The 26,772-nt window shown below is 41.3% G+C and overlaps 1 protein-coding gene across 2 annotated transcripts in view; it reads left to right on the top strand.

The window, feature by feature from the left end:
• The first annotated feature begins 2,721 nt into the window (after positions 1-2,721).
• Positions 2,722-26,772, top strand: part of LOC138159447 (cocaine esterase-like) — a 31,862-nt gene continuing 7,811 nt past the window's right edge. The window contains exons 1-8 of one of the 2 annotated variants that reach the window (XM_069085811.1): positions 5,918-6,278; positions 12,310-12,514; positions 13,907-14,045; positions 16,601-16,734; positions 19,853-20,006; positions 21,143-21,247; positions 22,308-22,406; positions 25,234-25,374. In XM_069085811.1, coding sequence (XP_068941912.1) covers positions 6,209-6,278; positions 12,310-12,514; positions 13,907-14,045; positions 16,601-16,734; positions 19,853-20,006; positions 21,143-21,247; positions 22,308-22,406; positions 25,234-25,374 — 1,047 coding nt within the window. In that variant the 5' untranslated portion in view covers positions 5,918-6,208. Of the gene's footprint in view, positions 2,801-5,917; positions 6,279-12,309; positions 12,515-13,906; positions 14,046-16,600; positions 16,735-19,852; positions 20,007-21,142; positions 21,248-22,307; positions 22,407-25,233; positions 25,375-26,772 lie in introns of those variants that run through there. The other variant, XM_069085812.1, reaches the window with a different exon arrangement.

Raw genomic sequence — 26,772 nt, 5'->3', positions numbered from 1 at the left:
TTCTTTCTTTCTTTCTTTCTTTCTTTCTTTCTTTCTTTCTTTCTTTCTTTCTTTCTTTCTTTCTTTCTTTCTTTCTTTCTTTCTTTCTTCCTTCCTTCCTTCCTTCCTTCCTTCCTTCCTTCCTTTCTTTCTTTCTTTGCTTTTTGGAGGGCAACTGGGGTTAAGTGACTTGCCCAAAGTCACATGGCTACTAAGTGTGTCAAGTGTCTGAGGCCAGATTTGAACTCAGATCCTCCTGACTTCAGGGCTAGTGCTGTATTCACTGTGCCACCTAGCTGCCTCCCCTCTCATTATTTCTTACAGCACAATAGTATTCCATTACATTCATATACCACACTTGTTCAGTCATTCCCCAACTGATGGGCATACCCTCAATTTTTAATACTTTGCCACAGAAAAAGGACTGTATAAACATTTTTGTACATGCCAGTCATTTTCCCTTTTTTTATTATCTCTTTGGGATACATAGATCTAGTAATGGTGTCACTGGATCACAGAATATGCACAGTTTGATGGCCATTTAGGCATAGTTCCAAATGTTTCTCCAGAATGGTTGGATCAGTTCACAACTCCACCAACAGGGTATTAAGGTTCCAATTTTTCCACATTTTCTCCAAAATTTATCATTTTCCTTTTCTGTCATATTAGATAATCTGATGGTTGTGAGATAGTACTTCAGAGTTTTTTCAAATTTGCATTTTTCTAATCCACACCTCTTTAGAGCATTTTTTATATGACTATAGATAGCTTTAATTTCTTCATCTGGAAACTTCCAGTTCATAACCTGTGACCATTTATGAGTTGGAGAATGAGTTATATTTTCATAAATTTGATTAATTTCTCTATATATTTGAGAAATGAGGCCTTTATCAGAAACACATGCTGTAAAAAATTGTTTTCTATCTTTCTGCTTTCATTCTAATCTTGGTTATGTTGGTTTTGTTTGTGTGAAACCTTTTTAATTCAATGTAATCCAAATGATCCATTTTGAATTTCATAATGTTCTTTATCTCTAGTTTGGTCATAAATTCTTCCTCTTTCCATAGATCTGGAAGGTAAGCTCTTCCTTGCTCTCCTAATTTGCTTATGGTATCCCCCTTTGTGTCTAAATTGTGTACCCATTTTGACCTTATCTTGTGTATATGCTGTGGGATGTTGGTCTATGGCTAGCTTCTGCCAAACTGCTTGTAATTTTCCCATCAGTTTTTGTCAAATAATGAGTTCTTATCTCAGAAGCTGGAGACTTTGGGTTCTTTCTGTATTTCCATCCTACCAAATCACTATTTTTATGGAGGAGAAACTGAAGCCCACATGATGTATGTCAAAGCCACTCCCATGCATTTTATACTGGGTTCTACTTTGATCCCCTTTGATAAAAGGGGAGTGCTAATCATTCAGAGGCACACCTGACCCTTGTCCTTCTGATCCAGGCAGAGGGTGGCCATATGCTCTGACAGTTGGGCAGTCTCTAGTTCTTGGCCTCTAGGATGGGGAACTGGGAGGAATCTTAAGGACCATTGAATTCCTTTCCCCATGTAATCAAAGAGGTGAAACAGGCTTAGGAAAGGGAAAGGAATTGTAATAAGTTCTCACAGGCAGTAAATGAGCTGTGATCAGAAGCCCTATCCTCTGAGTCCAAACCCCTGTGCACCCAGCCTTATCACCACTCTATTCACATTGGTTGTGTTGTTGTTCAGTTGTTTTTCACAGTGTCTCACTCTTGGTGACTCTTATTTTCTTGGTAAAGATACTGGAGTTGGTTTTCTAGTTCCTTCTCTAGTTCATTTTATAGATGAGGAAACTGAGGGTAAACAGGTGAAGTGACTTGCCCAGGGTCACACAGCTAGTAAATGTCTGAGGATGGATTGAACTCAGGAAGATGAGTTTTTTGGACACATATTGCCTTACTTCTCTTGCTGTCTTCTGACTCCCTTCTTTGTCTATTATTTTTTGCATGCCCAGAAAGCATTTCCCCCAATCTAGTTCTGCTGAAGATTCTTCATTAAAGACCCAGCTTGGGCACTGCCACTTGTTGCAGAGCTTTTCCTGGCCCACTTCTTACCTTTCTCTAGTTTTTGCCAGGAACTTTTTTTATTTCGACTTCTCCCTTGTATTCCTACTTATTGGTGCACAGGTCATCGTTCTCTAGGAGATTGTAAATTACTGGCATTTTATCCTCAATTCAGAGCTTAGGGCATTACCCATAGTAGGTGTTTTTTTAAGTCTTTGTTCAATTGAATCATACTGATAAACTACATGGCACTGATTTTTAGCTCTTTACTTTCCTAAGCTGAACTGAGGGTGGGATTGTTGGGGGAGCAGTCACTTTGATCTTGTGACTCTGGATCCCCAAGCTGGACAGCTCCTGAGTCAGTGCCCAAACTGTTTAATAGTGCAAATGACCCTTCTCTGGAGTAAGTTCCCCATCACTGGAGACTTTTAAGAGAAATAAAAAGAATCATGGCAGAAATAGTAGGAGGCTTGTATTCCCATTTAATGAAAAAATAGTGGTGGTGGGGATGTGTGGGCAGGTGGGGTATATGGACCTCAGTTCAACCCTCTGTCCCTAAGAATTTCTCTCCCCTTTATTCACAGGGCATCATGCAGATGACCTCATCAGGACCACAGAGTCTGGACAGATCCCAGGGACTCAAATCAGTATCAAGGAGATTGACAAAGGTGTCAATGTTTTCCTGGGAATCCCCTTTGTCAAACCCCCCATGGGGGCCCTGAGGTTTTCTCCTCCACAACCACCAGATTAATGGAGCAATGTGAGAGATGCAACTGCTCATCCACCCATGTAAGCACCTTACTCTCCCCTTTTCTTGCCAGATGAGCACAGGGCACCATCATGTCTTACCAAAATTTTGTGTCTGTGTGCTCTGCCCACAGCAGATGTTTGATAAATATTTGTTGAAGGAATGAATGTTCCCAATCTCCCCATGGGCTCTGAGGCATCAAATAATTGCTTAATAATAATAGTTCATGTTATTTGAACTTTAGAAAATAACAAACATCAGAAAAATACTGTGAGGTAGTCAGGATACATAATTACTGTAGGTAGGAAAACAAAGGCTGACACAGATTAGGGGCAGCTACTTGACTCATAGGATATAAAACTGGACCTGGAATCAGAAAGTCCTGAGTTAAAATTTGATTTCACACACTTACTAGCTGTGTGACCTTGGGCAAGTCATCTCATCCTCTTTGCCTCAGTTTCCTCATCTGTAAAATGAGCTGAAGAAGGAAGTGGCACACCACTCTAGTATCTCTGCCAAGAAGCCCCAAACAGGATCATGAAGGGTCAGACAGGACTGAACCACAACAGAGATTAAGTGACTCACCCAAGGTCACAAAGCTAGTAAATAACAAAACCAGAACTGGCAGAATGATAGGCTCAGAAATCAGGGAGAGACCTTAGAGGTCAATGAATCTGACCCCTCCATTTGTTTTTTAAATAGTTTGATGCCTTTTGCTTTGGAGACCACACTTATTGCCCATTCCATACCCTAGCCTGCCTTCTACCCTACTATCTAATGCTCCTCTGGAACACAGAAAATCCACCTGACCCAGTGATCAGCAGTTTGCTTTTGGTAAAATGCTTCTAGTCATGGTCTGCACTGGACTACCTTGACTTTCATTGATCTGCAGCAAGTTTTCTGATTCCTCACATTCATCCTCTCTTACAATGCAGCCACATTCCATGACATTCACACACTGTGATGGCTTCATCTATTCCCCTCTTGGTAATATCTATTTGGTATCCAGGTTTTTTTAATTTAAAAAATACTTTGTTTTTTAAATAATTACCAACAACCCAAACACTTCAATAAAAATGAACAAGAAGGGGAGGCTAGGTGGCTCAGTGAGTAGAGCATCAGCCCTGAAGTCAAGAGGACCTGAGTTCAAACCTGGCCTCAGACGCTTAATACTAGCCATGTGACCTTGGGCAAGTCACTTAACCCCAATTGCCTGCATTCCTCCCTCCAAAAGGCAAAAAAAAATGAACAAGAAAAAAGACTCTATAGGAAGTTGTGAAATGTTGGCCAGTCACTGCCCCTCTGCCTGCCTGTTTCCTCATCTGTAAAATAGGGATAATAATAGCACTGACCTCTCAGGGGGATTGTGAGGGTCAAATGAGGTCATGTCTGTAAAGTGCTTTGCAAACTTCAAAGCACTCAACTATTGTTATTATTTTTATCCTCATGTGCTTCTATTCAGATTGGTCATTTCTTATATTTTCCAGGGTTTGCAGTATATTGCTCTCCCAGAAAAAATGGCAAGGGTCATGAAAATGAACATCCCTATTACTGCCAATTCTGAAGACTGTACCTCAATATCTATGTTCCTGTCCATGCAAAAGAGGGGACAGGATTGCCAGTAAGCTCGATCTCTGTAAGGAAGTAAAAAAGAAGAAAAAGAGAGAAGATGAAGGAAGCAAGACAAAAGAGAAATGAAAAGTGAAGAGAGGAAGTAAGATAGAGAAGAAGACAAAGAGAAGGAAAGAAGTGTGAGAAATGTACTTACTCTAGAAAGAAAATACTCATCTTGAAGCCAGGAATGTTCTCATTCTATTCTACATTTATTTTATATTCCTTTTACATGTGTAACTCCCTAATGGAGTACGCTTGCTCAGACAAATGCAAGGCTATTTATGCCCAGTTCTCAATTCAAAATTTCCCCCTTGTTCTCCCTTGGCTAGACGCAATTTCCTGGACCATCTCTTCCATGTTCTTTTCCCTGATATGTTCCCTCTCAAACAGCTCATTAAACATGCATACAAGCTTTTGATCTTTTACCTGATCAGAAGCCTAGTTCTGCTACATCACAGCTCTGATTAGAATCAGTCACCTTTGATTTACATAATGTTATCAATCTTGCAAAGCTAGGAGTAGTTTTTAATCCTGTGGAAAGAGAAATCCTTCTTTTATTTCTCACAGAAGCAAGAAGAAAGAGAGAAAGAAGAAAAGGAAAGAAGGAAGAAAGGAAGGAATGAAGGAAAAGAATGAAAGATTCCCTGTCCTCCAGGGATTGGGAGGACACAGCACATATGAAAGCAAATCCAAAATATGTGCAAAGTAAGAGTGACAGAGACAGAGACACACAGATACAGCTATGTGACCTTGGGCAAGTTATTTAACTTCTGCCTGCCTCAGTTTTATCAACTCTAAAATGGGGATAATAATGGCTCTGTCTCCCAAGATTGTTATGAGGATCTAATTAGATAATGTATGCAAAGTGCTTTCCAAACTCAAAACTTAAATATAAATGTTAGCCAACATCATCATAATTATTTTTATAATAATAATCATCTTTGAGTACCTCATATAGTCCTGGGGAGACTGCCTATTCTGACGGAATTCAGCCTTCTGTGGGAGCAAGAATACAAGATACTTAGCAGTTCAAGGGGCCAACTAGGTGGCATAGAGGATAGATAGAGTGCTAGCCCTGCAGTCAGGGAGACTCACCTTCCTGAGTTCAAATCTGGCCTCAGGCACTTCCTAGCTGTGTGACCCTGGGCAAGTCACTTCACCCTGTGGGCTTCAGTCTCCTCATTTGCAAAATGAGCTGCAGAAGGAAATAGCAAACTACTCTGTGATCTTTGCCAAGAAAATCCCCAAAGGAGTCATGAAGCGTCAGACACAAATGGATAACTACTGCAGAGCTTCAAGAGGGGAAGGGTCATAGAAGTCTCCAGAAAACAGGAGGGAGGGTGGTTAGGTTGTGTAATCCAAATTTTGACCCTTGACACTTCAGTTGAAGTGGTGAGGGCAGCTCATATTGATTCTCATGAACCAATAGCTGAAGTTGCACTTTAGAAAACAGAAAAATCCTACAATTCAGGCTTGTTCTATCCTTTTGTTCATTGCCTAGACTTAGGAGAGTGTTACTGATACAGATTAAATTTAAGAGAATGTCATGGATACATTTGTTTGTTTGTGTTTGGTTTCCAGAGAGCTTCCTATATTATGTATTTACTAGCATATCCCTGCTGGATGGATGGATTTTCAGATCTGTCTTTGGCTTTTAGAGATTCTACCTAAAATTTTTTTTTCAAAGTGTCCTAAGACAAATTCTGAGGGGGAAGTCCATTAAGTAGCCTTTAGTCCCAGTTCCCTTGGAGTGCCCTTTGTTCCAGTTATTTTTGTATTAAAGGCCAGGCCAGGTCTCTGATTAGGCATAACCAGAAGGCTGTGCAGAGGTAAAGATGTGGAAGATTTTCCTGCTGCCCAGGTTCCTGACTTTGGGGTTCCTGGGCCTCCTGGTTCAAGCCCCAGGTAAGCAGCTCTGCCAAACTGGCCAAGTGTAGGGGATGATTTCTGGGGGGACAGGGGAGGAGTCCTTTGATTTTCTCATTGGAGATATGGGGCTTGTGCATTTTTTTCTTTTAGTACCCTCATTGACTGATTGGGTTCATGAACTGGGTGTGAAAGATTATTGGTAGTTTGATTTCAGGGAGTGAAACTAGCTTTGCTGCTGAGAAATTGATGGCCTCTCCATATGTGTTATGTACAAACTCTTCTATCAGCACCTGCTGAGGGGTGGGGAGAGAGGGAAAGCTGAGTCATTTTCAAGGACATAAATAAGAGTGAGGATTGTGGGGAGGATCTTTTTACAGACTGGAAAGAGGACCTCAGCATTTGCTTGAGAAAATGTGGCACAGCTTATTTATTTATTTTCTTTTTCTCTCATTCTTTCTTTAAATATATTTTTTTCAATTACTTGTAAAGATAGCTTTTATCATTCATTTTTTAAATAAGATTTTGAGTTTCAAATTTTTTTCTCCACTCCCCTCCTCCCATTCCTTCTTCCCAAGACAGGAAGCAAATGCATATAGTTTATACATTTGCAACCACATAAACATATTTTCCCACTAGTTATGTTGTGAAAAAGGAAACAGAACAAAAGTGAAAAGTCACAAAAAACAAAACCAAAGTGAAAATAGTATGCTTTGATCTGAATTCAGACTCCATAGTTCTTTCTCTGGATACGGATATGGACATTTCCCATCTTGAGTCTTTTGGTGTTGTCTTGGATCATTGTATTGCTGAGAAGAGCTAAGTTGTCTTGGATCATTTTGTGGCTGAGAAGAGCTAAGTCAATCATAGTTGATCATCCCACAATGTTGCTATTATTGTGTGCAATGTTCTCCTGGTTCTCCTCACTTCCCCCAGTATCAGTTCATTTAAATCTTTCCAGGTTTCTCTAAAATTGACCTGCTCATCATTTCTTATAGCACAATAGTATTTCATTACATTCATATACTGCAACTTGTTCAGTCATTGTCCAACTGATGGGCATGCCCTTGCTTTCCAATTCTTTGCCACCACAAAAAGAGCTGCTCTAAACATTTTTTTTTATTTGGGGGTCCTTTTCTCTTTTTGATGATCTCTTTTATGATCTTTAGGATACAGGCCTGGTAATGACATTGCTGGATCAGGGGGTATGAACAGTTTGATTGACCTTTGGGCAAGAGTTCCAAATTTCTCTCCAGAATAGTTGGATCAGTTCACAAGTACACAAACTACATTAATATCCCAATTTCCCCACATCTTCTCCAACATTTATCATTTTCATTTTTTGTCATATTAGCCAATCTGATAGGTGTGAGGTGGTATCTGAGTTGTTTTGATTTACCTTTCTCTAATCAGTAGTGAATTAAGAGTGCCTTTACTATAGATAGTGTTAATTTCTCCACCTGAAAATAGTTTCTTTATAACCTTTGACAATTTATCAGTTGGGAAATGACTTATATTCAAATAAATTTAACTCAGTCTTCTATTTATTTGAGAAATGAGGCTTTATCAGAAACACTGTAAAATTTTTTCTTAGCTTTCTGCTTTATTTCCTTTTTTCCTTATTATTTGTTTATTTTTAGTTTTCAACATTCCTTTCCACAAGATTTTGAGTTACAATTTTTCTCCCTGTCTTTCCCCTACCCCCCCCCACAGCAAAATAGCAAGCCTACTGAACATCTCTTCCCCCAATATGTTCTCTCTTATATCCCCACCCCCAATTCCCCTTTAACTTTCTATTGGGCAAGATGGATTTCTATACCCCACTGTCTGTATATCTTATTTTCCAGTTGCATGTAAAAAAAAAACCCATTTTTTTAATATTTGTTTTTAAAACTTTGATTTCCAGAATTTTTTCCTTCTTCCCTCTTCACCCACCCCACTGGGAAGATAAACAATTCAGTATAGGTTGTACATGTGTAGTTACCAAAATGTTTCCATAGTAGATATATTGTGAAAGACTAACTATATTTCCCTCCATCCGATCATGCCCCCCACTTATTCTATTTTCTACTTTGACTCTGTCCCTTTTCAAAAGTCTGTGCTTCTAACTCTCCCCGCCCCAATCTACCCTCCCTTCTATCATCCCGCCTCTTATCCCCTTCCCCCCTATTTTCCTGTAGGGTAAGATACCCAATTGAGTGTATATGTTATTCCCTCCTTAAGCCAAATTCAGTGAGAATAAGGTTGACCCATTCCCTTTCACCTTCCTCTTCTTCCCCTCCATTGTTACAGTTTTCTCTTGCCTCTTTTACATGAGATAATTAACCCTATTCTATCTCTCCCTATCTGTTTCTCTCATTATTTTCCTCTCTCAACTCGTACTTTTATTTTTTAGATATCATACCTTCCGATTCAACTGATCCTGTGCCCCCACCTATGTATACAGGTACACACACATACACACACCCACATATGTATTTATACACACATACACCATTCTATATAAACATATATGTACATACACATATACAGCTTTGAGCTATCTTCATATTAGCCAAAAGTCAGGGAGAAAAGTCTCATGATTTACAAGGATCATTTTTCCATGGAGGAATGTAAATAGCCCAACTCTAACAAGTTCCTTATGATTTATTTTTCCTGTTTAGAATCTCATGCTTCTCTTGCTTATTGTACTTGAAAGTCAAATATTCTGTTCAGCTTTTTTTTTTTCATCAAGAATGCTGGAGAGTCCTCTACTTCATTGAATGACCACATTTTCCCCTGAAGCATTATACTCAGTTTTGCTGGGTAGGTAATGCTTGGGGTTGTTTTTTTTTTTTTTTTGAGGTGGGAGGGCAGGGCAATTGAGGTTAAGTGACTTGCCCAAAGTCACATGGCTAGTAAGTGTTAAGTGTCTGAGCCTGGATTTGAACTCAGGTCCTCCTGACTCCAAACCAGTGATCTATTCACTGTGCCACCTAGCAACCCCCATGATGCTTGATTTTAATCCTAGCTCCTTTGACCTCTGGAATATCATATTCCCAGCCCTTTGATCCCTTAAAGTAGAAGCTGCTAGATCTTGTGTTATCCTGATTGTGTTTCCATAATACTCAAATTTTTTCTTCCTGGCTTCTTGAAATATTTCTTCCTTGACTTGGGAACTCTGGAATTTGGCTATAACATTCCTCGGAGCTTTCTTTTGGGGAGATATTTCAAGAGGTGATTTGCAAATTCTTTAAATTTCTCTTTTGCCCTCTGGTTCTAGAATATCAGGGCAATTTTCCTTGGGAATTTCTTAAAGGATGATTCCTAGGCTCTTTTTTTGATCATGGCTTTCAGGTAGTACAATAATTTTAAAATTATCTCTCCTAGATCTATTTTCCAGGTCAGTGGTTTTTCCAATGAGATATTTCACATTGCCTTCTATTTTTTTGGTTTTGTTTTATAGTATCTTGATTTCTCATAAAGTCATTAGCTTCCATTTACTCCAGTCTAATTTTGAAGGAATTATTCTCTTCAGTGAGTTTTTGAAATTCCTTTACCATCTGGGCAATTTAACTTTTTAAGGCATTCTTCTCCTCATTGGCTTTTTGGGCCTCTTTTGCCATTTCAGTTACTCTATTTTTTAAGGTGTTATTTTCTTCAGTATTTTTTTGAGCCTCCTTTAGCAATCTATTGACTTGCTTTTCATGATTTTCTTGCATTATTCCCATTTCTCTTTCCAATTTTTCCTCCACTTCTCTTACTTGATTTTCAAAATCCTTCTTGAGCTCCTCTATGGCCTGTAACAAATTCATATTTTTCTTGGAAGCTTTTGATGCAGGAGTTTTGCCTTTGTTGACTTTTTCTGGTTCCATGTTTTGGTCCTTTTTGTCCCCCCAAAAGAATTCTGTGGTCTGATTGTTCTTCCTCTGCTTGCTCATCTTGCCAGCCAATTACTTGACTTTTGAGCTCTTTGCCATGGTAGAACTCTGCTTTCAGAGTGGAGAGCTTTGTCCAAAATTGCTGGGGTTTTCACAAATGTTGTCAGAGGTTTCAGAAGGGTGCCCTCTCTACAGACACCCCAAGCTCTGGCACACTGCCACACATGCCAGGACCACCACCCAAGACCGCAATCCAGATCTAAGCAGGTCAGAGATAGAGTGATTACTCTCTGAATGTTTGCTTGGTCCCCCTATGATTTGCAGGCCAGGAGCTCTGGAGGTAGCCATATGGCAGTAGCTGCACCTGCCAGGCCTCCACCACCTCTCACCCCAGGTGCAGGGCCCAGACTGAGCTCTTCTGTCATCCAGTTCCAATAGAGTTCTTCACTGACCTTTTACATTCTCTTTGGTGTTTATTGGTTGAGAAGTGTAGAAACTGCCACAGCTATTGGTGATTCACTCTCCTAAAGTATAGGCCACTGGTGGGGGCCACCCTGGGGCTGGAACTACCTTTCTGTTTTATTTGTAATATTGATGTGCTGATTTTGTTTGTGCAAAACCTTTTTAATTTAATGCAATCAAAATAATCCATTTTGCATTTCATAATGTTCTCTATCTCTAGTTTGGTTATAAATTCTTCTCTTCCCCATAGATATGACAGGTAAACTATGCCTTGCTCTCCTTATCTGCTTATGGTATCACTCTTTATGTCTAAATCATGTTCCATTATGACCTTATCTTGGCATATGGTGTAAAATGTTGTTTTATGCCTAGGATCTGCCATACTGTTTTCCAGTTTTCCCATAAGTTTTGTCAGATGGGAAGTTCTTATGTCAGAAGCTGGAGGCTTTGGGTTGTTTATTTTCATTCTCCCAATCCACTATTATTATAGAAGATAAACTGAAGCCCACCTAATGTATGTTAAAGTCATTCCATGCTTTTTGTTTTAGGTTCCACTTTGATCTCCTTTGATAGAAGAGGAGTGCTAATCTTTCAGAGGAATACTTGACTCTATATCTGATCCAAGCAGAATGTGGCCATGTGCCCTGACAGCTGAGAGGAATGTTAAGGACCATGGATGGCCATTAGGGAAGGAAAAGGAATTGTAACAAGTTCAGTCAGTAAATAAGAGAGGTGTGATTTGAGCCCCTATCCTCTCAGCCCAAATCCAGTGCTCTGTGCATCTAGCCTTCGTACCTTCTATTCTGTTCACATTAATTGTGTTGTTGTTCAGTGGTTTTTCATCGTGTCCAACACTTAGTGACTCAATTTAAGGTTTCCTTGGCAAAGATAATAGAGTTGGTTTGCCAGTTCCTTCTGCAGCTCATTTCATAGATTAGGAAGCTGATGGCAACAGGTGAAGTGACTTGCCCAGGGTCACATAGCTAGTAAGTGTGTGAGACTGGACTGGAACTCAAGAGGATGAGTTTTCCTGACAAATACCCAGTGTAACTCCTTTCCACCTACCTCTCCTCTCCTGATGTCGACTACTCCCCTTTTTGTCTACTGTCTTTCCCTTACCCAGGAAACACTTCCTCAAGTGTGGTTCTGTTGAAGATTCTTCATTAAAGACCCAAGTTGGGCACTGACACTTGTTGCAGAACTTTTCCTGACCTCCTCATATCTTTTCCTAGCTCTTTGCCAGGATCTCTCCTTTATACCTCTCTCATATTCCTAGATGTTGGTGCACAGTTCATTGTTCACTAGGAGAATGCAACTTCCTGCCTTTTTGTCTTCATTTCAAAGCTGAAGGCATTGCCCATATTAGGTGCTCATTAAAGCTTTGTTCAATTGGATCATATTGCTAAACCTTATGGCACTGATTTTTAGCCCTGTTCTTTCCTATGCTGGGCTGTGGGTGGAATTATTGGGGAATAGATGCTTTGATATTGAGACTCTGGATCCTCAAAGCTGGACAGCTCCTGAATCAGTGCCAGAACTGTTTAATAGTACAAATGACACTTCTCTGGAGTAAGTTCCCCATCGCTAGACATCTTTAAGGGAAATTAAAAAAAAAACATGGAAGAAATAGGAGGAGGCTTGCATTTCCATCTAATGAAAAAATGGTGGTCGTGAGTGGGGTGTAGATGGGGTATTTGGACATCAGTTCAGCCTCTGTCCCTGAGGATTTCTCTCCCCTTTGTTCACAGGGCATCATGCAGATGACCTTATCAGGACCACTGAGTCTGGACAGATCCAAGGGACTCAAATCCATTTTGAGGGGATTGACAAAGGTGTCAATGTTTTCCTGGGAATCCCCTTTGCCAAGCCCCCTGTGGGGGCCCTGAGGTTTTCTCCTCCACAACCACCAGATTCATGGAGCAATGTGAGAGATGCGAATTCTCAGCCACCCATGTAAGCACCTTCCTCTGTCCTTTTCTTACCAGACAAGAAATACACCATCATGTCTTACTCATTCTTTGTCTCCATGTGCTCTGTGATGAGTAGAAATTTGCTAAGTATTTGTTGAAGGAATGAATGTTTGCAATATTCCCCTGGGCTGTGAGGTTTCACATGATTGCTTAATGGTAATAATTTACATTTAGGTGGACCTTACGAAATAACAGACGTCAGAAAAATACTCTAAGGTAGTTAGAATTCATATTGCTACAGTTTGGAAAACAAACAATAAGAGAGAATAGGGGCAGCTGGGTGACTCAGTAGATAGAATCCTGGACCTGGAGTCAGAAAGTCTCAAGTTCAAATGTGACCTTAGACACTTGCTAGCTGTGTGTGCAAGGCAGTTAACCTTGTTTGCTCTTAGTTTTCTCTTCTCTAAAATGAACTGCAGAAGGAAATGGTGAAGTGCTCCAGTATCTTGAGATGCCATGAAAACCCCATAAAGGGTCATGAATGGACAGAGGCAAAAAAAAAACAACTGCAGAGCTTAAGTGACTCACCCAAGGTCACAAAGCTACTAAATAACAAAGCCAGAACTTACAGACTGATGGGTCCAGAATTCTGGAGGTCATTGCATCTGACCCCATGGTTTGTTTTTTAAGCAGTTTGATGCCTTTTGCTTTGAGATCACACTTATTGCCCATTCCATACCCCAGCCTGCCTTCTACCCTCCAACCTAATTCTCCTCTGGAACAAAGAAAATCTACCTGACTCGGTGGCCAGCAGTGATGTTCTTGGTAAAGTGCTTCTAGTCAAGGTCTGCACTGGTCTAGCTCGACTTTCAGTGATCTGCAGAAGGCTTTCTGACTTCCTCACATTCATCCTCTCTTATGGCACAGTCAAATTCCATGACATTCTGCTATTTGCCACTTGGAAATATCTATTTCGTTTCCAAGGTTTTTTTTTTTTAATTTAAAAAATACTTGGGAAAGGGGTTGGCTAGGCAGCACAGTGATAGAACACAGGCCCAGGAGTCAGGAGGACCTGAGTTCAAATCCAGCCTCAGATCCTTAACACTTACTAGCTGTGTGACCTTGGGCAAGTCACAGAACCCCAAATGCCCTGCCTTGCCCCCCCCAAAAAGCAAAAAATATACTTTGTTTACAGCTTAACATTTGCCAACAAACTCAAAAGACTCTATAAGAAGTTAGGACATGTCACTGCAAGTCACTGCACCTCTGCTGCCTCAGTTTCCTCACCTGTAAAATAGCACTGACCTCTCAAGGGTATTGTGAGGGTTAAATGAAGTCATATCTGTAAAGTGTTTTGCAAACGTCAGAGCTCTCAGGTATTATTATTACATTCTCCACAGAATTATATTCAGATCTGTCATTTTTTGTTTTCCAGGTGTTTGCAGGATGTTGCTCTCCTAGAAAAAATTACAAGGATCTTGAAAGCAAATATCCCTATTACTGCTATTTCTGAAGACTGTTTGTATCTCAATATCTATGTTCCTGGCCATGCAAAGGAGGGGGCGGGATTGCCGGTAAGCCAGATCTCTGTAACTTCCACAGGGTGTTAACAATACTAGGACATCAGAACTGGGTGGAACCTTGGAGGTCACCTCTGCCCACCCATGGGAAAAGTGAATATATGAACATCTCTGACTAGTCATCTAGTCTTCCCTGAAGTTGTCTAGCTCAGGGAGATCACTACTCCTCAAGGCAATCCTCTCTACTCTTGGGCAACAATTCACATTGTTAGCAAATATTCATTTCCAAGAGGCTGGAATCTGCCTCCTTATTACTTCAAGGGATCCAGGTGGCACAGTGGCTAGAGTGCTAGGTCTATAGTCAGGAAGAGTCATTTTCCTGAGTTCAAATCTGGCCTCAGACACTTACTAGCTATGTGACCCTGGGTAAGTCACTTCATCCTGTTTGCCTCAGTTTCCTCATTTATAAAATGAGTTGGAGAAGGAAATGGCAAACCACTCCAGTATCTCTGCCAAGAAAACCCCAAATGGGATCATGGAGAGTTGGACACAACTGAAAATGACTGGAAAAACTTCAGGGAGTTGGTTCCATGATCTGGAATGATTTCGATTTCTACCAAAGCTTATTGTTACTAAAGAAGCAGAGCAAAGCATTGATAAAGTGTGACATTCCAAACATTTCTTGATCCCTTTTCAGACCTTTTGTCTCATTGCTGTAGGGAACTTTACTGTGTCGAAATTCTCACTGTTGATGAAGACAGGCACTTCTTTTGTAACTTAGAGTCTTGGCTTATCTGGTGTACTGAGATGCTAAGTAACTTTTTTGGGTCTCATTTCTCCCATGTGTCCAAGGCAGGACTTGAACCCTGTCCCCACTCCAAGGCTAGCCTTTATCATCTACACGAGGCTTCCTTTCTTAAAATAAATGATAGTCAACTGAAGTGCTCAAATGTCATCTGCCCATGAAGCCTTCTTTGACCCTCAACAAACCAACATTCAACTCGACAACCATTTGTACAAACCTGGAGCCCTTCTCCTTAGTGCGAGGGATACAAAGAGAGGTGCATTTTCTCTTTCCTGATCCACCTTTATATTATTTGGGATCTCTCTCTCTTATGGCACTTATATACATTATGGCACGTAATTCAGACTATGTTGTTGTTCAGTTGTTATTGATTTGTGTTTGTTTCTTCAGGACCAACTTTTGCGTTTTCTTGGCAAAGATACTGGAGTAATTTGCCACTTCCTTCTCAAGCTCATTTTATAGATGAGTAAACTGAGTCAACCAGGGTTAAGTGTCTTACCCAGGGTCACACAGCTAGTAAGTGTCTGAAGCTGGATTTGAACTCAGAACGTTCAGTCCTCCTGACTCTAGACCCAGCACTCTATCCACTACTCTACTTTTCTTTTCCAATAGAGACTACATCAGCTTATATTGTAGCTTTTGGATCCATATCCTAACCTTACCCTCTAGTTAAATGGAAGTACTTTGAGGTCAGGGACCTATATAGGATTATCAGGTTTTTTTTTTTTTCATAAAAGAAGTTTGGAGTTTGGAATACTCTAGGGCTTGGAAGATGAGAAACCTGGAGGAAATGTTACCTATCCTGGTCCTGCAAAGGGAAATAAGGAATGATTTTCCATTACTTCCAGGAGACTAAGGGGTACCTGGAAGGAAGGAGTGAGCTGGGGTAGATGTGAGGTTTCCTGGTTCCATGGGGCAGAGAAGTTTTGTCCAAGAGAAAATGCTTTTGCTCAGGAAAAGCTCAGCAGTCCTAAGTTCAGACCTGGTACCCTAGGAAGAATCCAGTCTCACAGTTTTATTCATTGTTTGTACACTAAGGGTGTGTGGTTTGTACAGAGGGTGGGAGAGGAGATACCTGTGGTAGCAACCAAACCCCAGAGTATAGTGAAGAGAACATGGACCTTAGAGCTAGAATTCCTGAGGGGAAAGCCCAGCTCTGTCCCTTACTAGAATTTTGACCTTCTGTAAGTCACTTAACTTCTCTGGGCCTCAGTTTCCTCATCTGTCAAATGGGGGTGTTGCACTAGGCAGTCTCTAAAATCCCTTTCAACTCTAAACTCATGGAAGACATAGCGTAGTGCTGGCAATCTATGCTAGTACTTTATCTTGGCTTTGAGAGAGCAGTTACTGCTGCACAGAAAGGTTCTCTGGGCCACAGGTCAAACATTCACAGGATGATGTGACCTGGAGAACTTATTGTCCATGGTGCATTCTCTATTGTCTGGTTGGGTTTGTTTCCATTAGAAGGGCATCCTACCTCCTTTCTCTCTTCCCAAGGGAAGTAGGATCCTTTAGAAAAGGTTATTTTACTCTGAGTGTATCGTTAGCAGCACAGGACCCCAGGGAATTGATTCTGCCAGGAAGATTCCAAGGAGCATCTGACCTGCCTCTGAGTTCAGCCAAGTGGGCTCTTTCCTGAGACTAGCTCTGATGCCTCTCCTGTAGACTCTTGATAAGTGAATTCATTCACATTTAGAGCTACTTTTTCCTGGCTCACAAGATAGAATGTTTTCCTGTTGAGCAAGGGAGCAACTGAGCCATGTTTGGTGGGATTTGTAAAGAAAATGCTGTCTGCTTCCTGCAGGTGATGGTGTGGATCCATGGTGGAGCTCTTGTTGTGGGCAGTGCTTCCATGTATGATGGCTCTATACTATCTGCCTCCCAGAATGTGGTAGTGGTCACCATCCAGTACAGGCTGGGTGTCCTTGGCTTCTTCAGGTGAGATTTGAAACCAGTAAAATGTGAGTATAAGCATTTTTTTCCCTCATGAGCTCCCAGATCTCTGAGTGGTTGAATGATGACAAACTTAAATTGCTGATTGTATATCTCTTGCCTTACCTTGTCTTCCCCACAGACTAATCATGACATAGTAGAAAAAGTACTACATTTGTGACCAGAACACCAAATTTCAATTTAAGGCTCTATTATTTTGACCAATAAATTAATTTCTCCTTTTCCCTCATATTCTAGATAGAGAAATAGATAAATTATATATTTAGATATGTAGTTAGATAGATAGATAGACAGATGGATGGATAGATGGATGGAAAGATAGACTAGCAGACCAATTGGCAGGTAGTGAAACCATTTATTAAGAACCAAGCACTATGAATGGACTTCTGTGCTGGGATTACAAAATAAGAAAACAAGATGCTTCTACTGTGTTAACCCAACCCCAGCTTGTAATAAAGTAATAAAGCTCAGGTTACATTAGCTTTCCAAGTACCAATTTTTTATAATGTCTTACTCTAAAGCTACCTGCCCCTTTCACTGTGTTCTCTGGAATGCCTGCTTCATAAATAACAATTCTGTTTTCATCTTTACCCCTTTCCTATCTTTCCCCTTCTATTTACTTGCACTCACCAAACCCTGAATTTTTTTCTGATGACCCAGCTTTCCTGGTGACCATTTCCAGTATACTTGCTTTTTTTTTTTACCCATGCTTCCATCAGAGGTAAGTGAAAATATTCCTTGTTTCCTACTACCACTTCCAGACTCTCCCTCTGTCACCATCACTCAGAAACTTCTCCTGCATTGAGGCTCATTCAATCCACATTAATCATCCAATCAAGATTCTAGTAGCTGTTATTTTTCATCCTCTAGGAAACTCTCCTTCTTTTCTCAATAAGTTCAGTGCCTCCTTTACAGTCTTTCTTTCCCAACTCCCACCTTCATACTTATTCATATTGATATTCCCCTACACATTCTAAATTTCTTTTATTTATAATCGTGTATTCATTTCTCATAACCTACTCCTCGACCCCACTTCAGCTATATACAGAAATGGTAACACCTTTGATTTTACCCTCCCTCTTGAGTATTCACCATCTAGGTTAATTAACTCTGAAATTCCTCAATCTAGTTATATTCTCTTATCATTTCTCTAGACTTCCTTGTAACCCCTTACCCTATTCATCCCCTTATTCAGTCAATCAATCAGTTAAGAATTTTACTAGCACTCATAATATGCCAGTCTCTATGCTAAGTCTTTGAGATATAAAAGAAAGTCAATTCCTACCCTCAGGGAGTTCACTTCTAATGGGAGACAACATATAAATAGCCATATAGATACAAAATTTATACAATGTAAAGGAGAAGTAATCTCAGCCAGAAGGTGTGACAATTGTGATTTTTGAAACACATTGTGTCTCCTTGTTGTTACAAATGATAGGACTCCAACAGGCAGTCCAGGGAAAGTGACCCTAAGGGCCATAAAACATTTAAGCAAAGCAGACAGACAATACTTTCACATGTGCTGAATTACTGTGAGCCTGTGAAAACTTCAGGTCCTGAATGGACTTCCAGATGACTGTATGGCTGTGTGCTGGCACTCACTCTTGGTGTGCTTCCTTGAGTGCTGCCCTGAATGCTGCATCAACAAAGGATCCTGGGGAATTTCCCCAGCACATCTGGGTCTTATTAAGAATGTCCTCTCACATGTGGTGCTGATAGTCTGTCCCAGACAGACCTCCCTTTAAGGGATGAGACTGATATGCTCAGACCCCACTTTGAGAATGTAGTTCCACCAAGATCTTGCTATTTTACAAGTCTCCCTCATGTGAGTGCCCTGAATCTCTCTCTGTCAATGTGTGTGTGTGTGTGTGTGTGTGTGTGTGTGTGTTTTGCTTTCATTTTTGCCTGCTTGTGCACCACATGATAATAAAGGCTCTCTTAGCTTCCCCAGGACCATTACTTATAAAGCCTCAAACTGAGGTCCTTGCTCTAGAAGATTCTAGAAGTGAGGGAGGGGTTGGGATGGAGGGGAAAGATGAAAAGTGAGATCTCTTGAAGAAGGTGGGATTAGCACTGTCTCAGATTCCTTCAAGGGATTCCAGTCAAGGGGTTAGCCAGTGTAAGTCAGACTTGGGATGTAGAGAGTTGTATTTGAGAACAGCAAGGAGGAAGATGCTGCTGGATTGCAGAGTTCATGGAGAGAAGCCTGGCTTTTCCTTCCTCTCTAGTCTGCTCAGTCTCCTCCACATTCTATGCCTCCTTCCTGACCCTTGAAAAAGATTCTCCATTGAATCTGTTGATATCCAATCCTCCTTCTGGCTTCCTTTGGGACTAGGTGCTAATCTCCCCTTCTGTAAGAAGCCTCTCCCTGTCTCCCTTACTGCCAGGGCCTTCTCTCCAGGATCATCCCCGATTGATCCTGAATAGATCTGGTTTGGAAACAGCTGCCTCCCCCATTAAACTGTAAACTCCTTGAAGGAAGGGGTTATGCTTTCTTTCTTCATATGCCTAGAGTTTGGTATAGTGCCTGGAACATAGTAGATGCTCAGTAAATATTTCTTGACTTGACTTGACATTCTACTAGAGTAAGAGAAAACAAAAAGGGGAGCCAAAAAAAAGGAAGGAGAAGGGAGAGTGGAGGCAGTGCAGGTGGTGGGGAGGTGGAAGAGATCAAAGAGAAAGCTGGACGGGAGGAAAGCAGCATGGTGGATCCTCCTCCTGGAAGGCACAATGAGCCACTGAATAGGCCTCACTGGGAGTACTTCAGGTGGGGGGATTCAAGATCTGTCTCACCACTTTACATCTGTAAAATAAGAAAAACAATAAATAGCATTTGCATGGTCCTTTAAAGTTTAAAAAGTGCTTTAAAAATAGTGTCTCATTTTATTCCTGCAACAACTGATAGATACATGCCATTATTATGCCCATGTCCAGATGAGGTAACTGAGGAAGAGATCTAAAAGACTGACACATGGTCCCACACTTAGTAGATGAACACTGGTCTTGCCAGGTCTAATTTAATCAGTCTGTCCATTGTGTTATCCAGCTGGAGGTGATGGTCTTCTTCAGAATTCTCCAACCTTGTCTAATATCTGATTTTCAGCACTGGGGATGAGCATGCAACTGGCAACTGGGGTTACCTGGATCAAGTGGCTGCCCTGAGGTGGGTCCAGAAGAACATTGCCCACTTTGGAGGAGATCCTGGGCTTGTGACCATCTTTGGAGAATCTGCAGGGGGAACCAGTGTTTCCTCACTTGTAGGTGGTAAAGAAATTACCCCAACCTGTAGGAGGTCTCTTGTAGCCAAAACTAATCTCACAGACCTGAGTGTTTCTTCCTCTTCTCTTATCCTCCCCCCTCTCAGAGCCATTGTGGTTACTGACTTCTTTCTCTAAGGCTGGCACCTGCCCTTCCTTTTATTTGGAGATCCCACTACACTCCCCTGCCCTACTCCCAAGTAATCATCTATGTCATTCTTCCTCTTACTTTGCTGGGGATAGAAGATGAGTTATCTATTTTTAAAGTCTCAGTAAAAACTTCAAGGAAGATTAAAAGAAATTTACAGGGTATTGATGAAATATTTCGAGACCCAGTGGATCACCACTGACATGCTCCTCTTCCCTATGCTGCTCAGAGCCTCTCTGTGCCTTCCCAGGTGGCCATTATGACCACCTGTGGCTACAGATTTGCTCTCTCCAGTCTTTGCTCATGAGCCTCTGAGAGCTTAGCATGATTGGCCCTCATATGACAGACAAAAATCCATCAGAGGGCTTAGAGGCAAAGATCTTCTGTCGTGGTACCCTCCTCTCCCAGGAGTTTGCACATCACTGATGAAGCCTCCAGACTGTGATAGGTCAGGGGAGAAAGACTTCAGTTGAAGGATAATTCTAAAAAAAAACATAGCTGATGGGAAAGTAGGAAATATCTCTGATATAGTGGGAAAAACTGGTGGATTTGAAGTCATTTGACTCTTAACTACAAATCTGGTTTTTCTCGTAATCAACAAACAATAAAGAAATAATAATCAATAATCAAGGGGACCTTATAAGGAGGCAGGGCATTGGAACAGTATAGCTAGGTTACAGAGCACAGGCATCTTATCATACCCTGTTACTGAACCATCCAGACAATCCAGGACCATGGCCAAGGCTCCTTAGACCGCTTTTCTGTCTAACTGTCTTATACGCCTGGCAGTGCCAAAGGGCCCAAGATGAGGGTCGCCTAGAGAGAATCCTGTTTAGGACTGTCCTTTATGATTACCTTAGGGGTTTGGCAAGCTAAGTAATGATTCTGGATTTCAGACTCATGGTCTCCCTGACTCTGCTAAGGCAGGAGTGTCTGGATCTCCCCGTGACTGCTTCTTCCTCCCCTTTGCTGTGGTTTGCTCCCCCAGGTGGTGTCTCCCATGTCCAAAGGCTTGTTCCACAGAGCAATCATGGAGAGTGGTGTGGCCATCCTCCCTGGCTTGATTTCTTCCAGTTCAGAAATGGTTGCTAATGTAAGTTCCTTGATATTTGATCTTTGCAATCACCCTTATCCTTCTTTAGGCTTATTAGCCTCCCAACTCCATTGCACAGTGTCCCACTGATCTTCTGGCTCACCTGAACTATGAGAAGATACACTGGAATGCCATTGAATGTTCAAACTGATAGTTACCAGAGAGATCATCTAGCCCAATCCCCTTATTTTACAGAGGAGGAAACTGAGGCACAGAGAGGGAGGATTCAGTGCCTGCTGTGCTTTTTCCTATGCCTATGATTTTAGTATGGCATTTCTTCTTGGGGCCTCAATTTCTTCCTCTGTAAAAGTAGAATCAATTAGATGGTTTCTAAAGCCCCTTTTAGCTCCAAATTCTGTTTTAGGAAACTCCTAGATCAACAGGCAAAGTTTCAAATCCACCAGGTATAGGTTAGATGGAATGATCTGTGAGGTCCCTTCTACCTCTCTGGTTCTGTCATTCTCTGACTTCTCCAAGGTCATATGATAACCTGGTGACTGAGCTGAGACCAGAACTGAGGTCTCTCACCCAGTGTCAGGACTCTTACCACATCCTGGGCTCCATTGTGTGTCTTTTATAGACCTTAGGTCTTTTCTCCCTGAATAAATGGTAAACTCTTTGGGATCAGGGACTGTGTCTGTCAGGGACTGCCTGTGTCCATTTGCTGGCACTGAGCCTTCTACATTGTAGGCTTATGATTAGGGGACTCACCCCCTAAGAGGGTCAGATAGATTCCACTTTGGTCTTCTTTTCTTTTTTTTTTTTAAAGCAATTGGGGTTAAGTAACTTGCTCAAGGTTACACAGCCAGTTATTTCTGGGTGGGTGCTAAGTGTCTGAGCCCAGATTCGATCCCAGGTCCATCCTGACTCTGGGGTCGGTGCTCTTACTCGCTGTACTACCTGGCCACCCCTTGGTCTCCTTTTCACCATTACTGCATCATTACCTGTAGGAATTATCCTTTGTTAGTTTATTGATGAATATGAAAGGATTCTTCTATTGCGATATAGGTCAGGGATTCCTCTATGAGAATATTAACTCTCTGTGGGTGCCTCTTTGCAGATCATTGCCAGTCTGTCTGCTTGTGATAGATACAATTCTGCTTCCATGGTTCAGTGCCTTAGGGGCAAATCTGAGGATGAGATCCTGGCCATTACCAAGGTATGTAAGCAGAGAAGCCAGGCTTCCAGTTCCAGAAAGAACTGTCAAAACAGCTTAGAACAGGACTGAACACCCAACCTTCATTAGGTTGGATTGAGGTGAGGGTCTGGGTAATGTCACAGTCTTAGCCTCAGTTTCCCCTAACTAGATGATCTTCAAGGATATTTCTACCTCCAATATTCTATATCTGAATGTCTCTTCTCACTCTGATGTTCTGCTTTCTAGGTTCTCATATGCCTTCAAACATTGTGTTCTCTCAAATTATTTGTACTTAGGTTCCATACCTTCCACTCTGGACCTACTATTTCCTAAAAATCATCCCAACATTTTGTGTTCTAAACATTTCAGGTTAAGTTCTAAGTGTTTTCATTCTCTGGTCTCACAACTCTTTCCACTCAAATATTCTCTCTATTTATAGAATCATAGCTTCAGAACTGAAGCATCCAATCTAATCTGATTCTAACATTCTGGGTCCCAACATTATTTGTTCCATGATTCCTTAAACTGCTATGATTTGATTTTGCAAGATTTTATTTTCCAGCTGTAACATTTAGTGGTCTAGCATTGTATAAACTGAGAGTATCGAGGATGCAGCTAGGTGTTGCAAAGGTTACAATGCTCAGAAAACTGACCTGAGTTCAAATCTAACCTCAGGCACTTGCTGTCATTTAACCTGTTTCCCTCAGTTTCCTTATCCATAAAATGGGGATAACAGTAACAGCTGCCTCCCACGGTTCTTGTTAGAATCAACTGAGATAATATTTGTAAAGTGCTTATTGTACAGCCTGGCACATAGTAAGTGTTAAATAAGTGTTATGATGCTGCTGCTGCTACAGATGGTGGGGGGTGTTTCTCTTCTGGTTTCTCTCTAGTTTCTCTTCTAGTGCTATTTATCACCTTCCAGATCTAACACCCTATGGATCTTTAGATACAAGACTCACTTGTGGGAACTTTCTCTATCCTCTGGAACTGATAGCTCCCATCTAAATCCTTTCACAAAAAAAAGCATTTAGTCCATTATCTCATTTCAGTAAATTTGTAACACCCATGTGCCTTTCTCAATGTATGCATGATGTCATTCACAATTTACAGACTTGGGAATTTCAACCATTGAATGGAATCAACCAGACCTAGGACAGGCTGTGGATCGATGTATTGACTGCATATTTTACAATGGAGGAAACTGTGTCCAAGAATGGTTAAGTGGCTTTGCCATGCGTCATACAGTTTACAAGAATTAAAAAGGATCCCTGACCCCAGGCCTTAGGACTAAGATCTTTATTCACACCATCATGGTATTTCTCAAAGAATTGGGGTTCTTTGCCTGTATTCATTTAATAGTAAGGGTTAGAGAAAGATTAAGTGTTAAACTAGTTCTAATTGCATCTAATTGTTTAGTCATTTTTCAGTCACGTCCTACTCTTTGTGACCTTATTTGGAGATTTCTTGGCAAAGATACTGGGTTGCTTAGCTATTTCCTTCGTTGGCCCATTAAGAAACTGAGGCTGACATGGTTAAGTGACTTGCCCAGGGTCTCCCAGATAATGTGTCTGAGGGTAGATTTGTACTTAGGAAGTTGAGTCTCTCTGACTCCGGGCCTGGTGCTCTGTCCACTGTGCTCCCTAGCCGCCCCTACTTCTAATTACTCTCTCCATTAGCCATGTTGACTCGCATTCCTTCATTTTGAAAACTATTATATATTTCATCCTGACTCGATAACAGTTTCCTCATCTGGAAAATGAGGGGGTTGGAAGAAATGATCTTCTAAAGTACCTTCCAGCTCAGAATCTGCAGTCTTATGAATAACCTTTACCAAAGCATCTGTGAGCTCAAATCTCATTTTGGTCATGTGGATACAAAGGAGATGGCAGAAGAAAGGATTCCTGACTTTCACTCAAACCCAAGGCCAGAATTCAGAGCACTGAACACTTTGAGCCCTTCACCCCTTTATTGCTTTGTCTCCTATTACTTCTCTGCATGCATTCCATGCTCTAGCCAAACTCATCAGTCCTGTCTTTTAAACGTTTCCTATACTCTCCTTAATTCTGTGCCTTTCTTTATGTGTGTCTTATGCCTACAAAGTCATCCCTTCTTATTACTGCACTGTTTTATAAAGGGCCTTTCTCATAGCAATCAATGAGGTAGGGAGTGCAAGAATCATTATTCCCACTTTATAGATGGATAAACCTTTGAGGAGGTCTCAGTCAATAAAGAAGCATGCCTGGAGTCAGGAAAACTAGACTTCATATCTAGCTGAAGACACCTGCTAGCTGTGTGACCCTGGGCAAGTCAGTTAACTTGTTTGCCTTACTCTACTGGAGAAGGAAATGGTGAATTGCTCTAGTATCTTCTCCAAGAAAACCTCATGGGCAGTATTGGTGTGTGATGGTCCACAGGGTCACGAAGAGTCAGACACAACTAAACAACAACAACCAACCTCTGAGGAGCCTGGAGGCAGTGACTTATCCACTTCTCCAGCATCACAGTCAATAAACATCAAAGGTGGGATTCACACCCAGGTGTCTCCCAGTTTTCAATCCATTCATCTACCTTCCCCACCCTGCTGCCTCTCATAGCCCCCTTTGTCTGTTGTCACGGTCTCAGGAGGATCTGAGTTCAAATTTGACCTCAGACACTTACTAGCTCTGTGAACCCAGGCAATTCACTTGAGCCTCATTGCCTCCGAAGAAAAATAAAAGAGTCCAGGTAAGTAACAAAAAGTGTCTAAAATAATTTGGTAACAATGAGAATGATGAGAAAGGGATGCACTGAAGAGACATTGTGGAGATAGACTTGTCTTTAATTTTTTTTCTGCTTCTTTCTTTAGAATTTCAAGATAATCCCTGGTGTAGTTGATGGGAAGTTCTTCCCCAAACATCCTGAAGAGTTGCTGGCTGCAGGAGAGTTCCACCACGTCCCTTCCATCATCGGTGTCAACAACCACGAATATGGCTGGCTTCTTCCTGTGGTAAGATTCTAGCATGTTCTATTCTGTACCTGCTTCTTTCTGATCTCAACAGTTTACATTTCTCTAAAGCATCACACACTTTCTGAGTTGTTCAGGACCACGGTGGCCATGGAGTCTAAGCCAGAGTTGAAGGAGAATCCCTTCTCTAACTTACTGGACAAATGGACATGCAGCCTCTGCTTGAAGACCTCTAAGGAGGGAGAGCCTGCTGCCTCCTGAGGCAGCTCCTTCCACTTTCAGGCAGCTCTTGTGGTTGGACAGGGCATCAGGACATCAAGCAGAAGTTTACTTCTTTTTCTATTTCTACCTGTGGTTCCCAGTGCTGCCTTTAGGGCACCAGTTAAATGCCTCTTCCAAGTGACCATTCACTGGAGAGTTAAAGACTACGATCGTGTCTGCCCCTGCCCCAAGTTTTTCCTTTGGCCGGCAAAACCCATTCTGTCAATGCACCTGTAGGTGACAAGACCTTGAGTCCCTTTTTCAGCTTCTCTATTTTCTACTTCAAATGTGATACTCAAAACTGAACAAAGATTCCAGGTATACAGTTATCCCTTCCACACAATAGGGATTGAGTTGCAATCCATGTAAAATTTTTTGTCCCACCTTTCATAATGGATAAAAAGTTTGAATTATTATGATATTAAATGATAACTATGTTGATATTGCATATTGTTATATCTTTTATACATTTCTGAGTTTCTGACCTTTTTCTATGTCATCTGCTGCCCTTCACCTGTCATCCATAGCTTCAGCAAAACTCTCCAAAAATTCCCATTTAATTCCTTATGCCTACCTGCAATATGTTGAAACCACGATGAGGAAAGTCATGATGTGGAAGGGATAATTGTAGCCTCCCCAGGGGCAGAACACACAGGGACCCTCACCTCCTTGGAAGCTCTGCCTCTCTTAAGACTCTTCAATATTGGGGCAGCTAGGTTGCGCAGTGAATAAAGCACCAGCCCTGGGGTCAGGAGGACCTGGGTTCAGATCTGGCCTCAGACACTTAACACAATAATAACTAGCCATATGACCTTGGGCAAGTCACTTAACCCTAACTTCCCTCCAAAAAGCAAAGAGAAAAGACTCTTCAGTATCACATTGATTTTTGGGTTGCCATATTACTTTGTTGCCTCCTTCTGGACTTGTGGTTCAACTAAATCCCTAGGTCGTTTACAGATAAATTTCTGTCTAACTATACTTTCCTCATCTTAAGATTATAAGACTTTGCCTCCATTAAGTTTGATCCTAGTGACTGTGGTCAGTCAGATATTTTAGTTAGTCATTTCCTTTTTTTTGGATCCTGACTCCATGATCTATATGTTAACTGGCTCTCCTAAGTATGTGTCATCAGTAAATTTGCCTTTTCTAAAATCAGAAAAGCTACCCTGAAAAGACCTT

The sequence above is a fragment of the Petaurus breviceps genome, unplaced genomic scaffold, assembly GCF_028583685.1.
Source record: "Petaurus breviceps papuanus isolate PSGF00001 unplaced genomic scaffold, PetGlider_PUasm1.0 176, whole genome shotgun sequence".
NCBI lineage: Eukaryota > Metazoa > Chordata > Mammalia > Diprotodontia > Petauridae > Petaurus > Petaurus breviceps.
The sequence above is the reverse complement of the archived record's forward strand: the minus strand, read 5'-3'. Positions and strand labels throughout refer to the sequence as shown.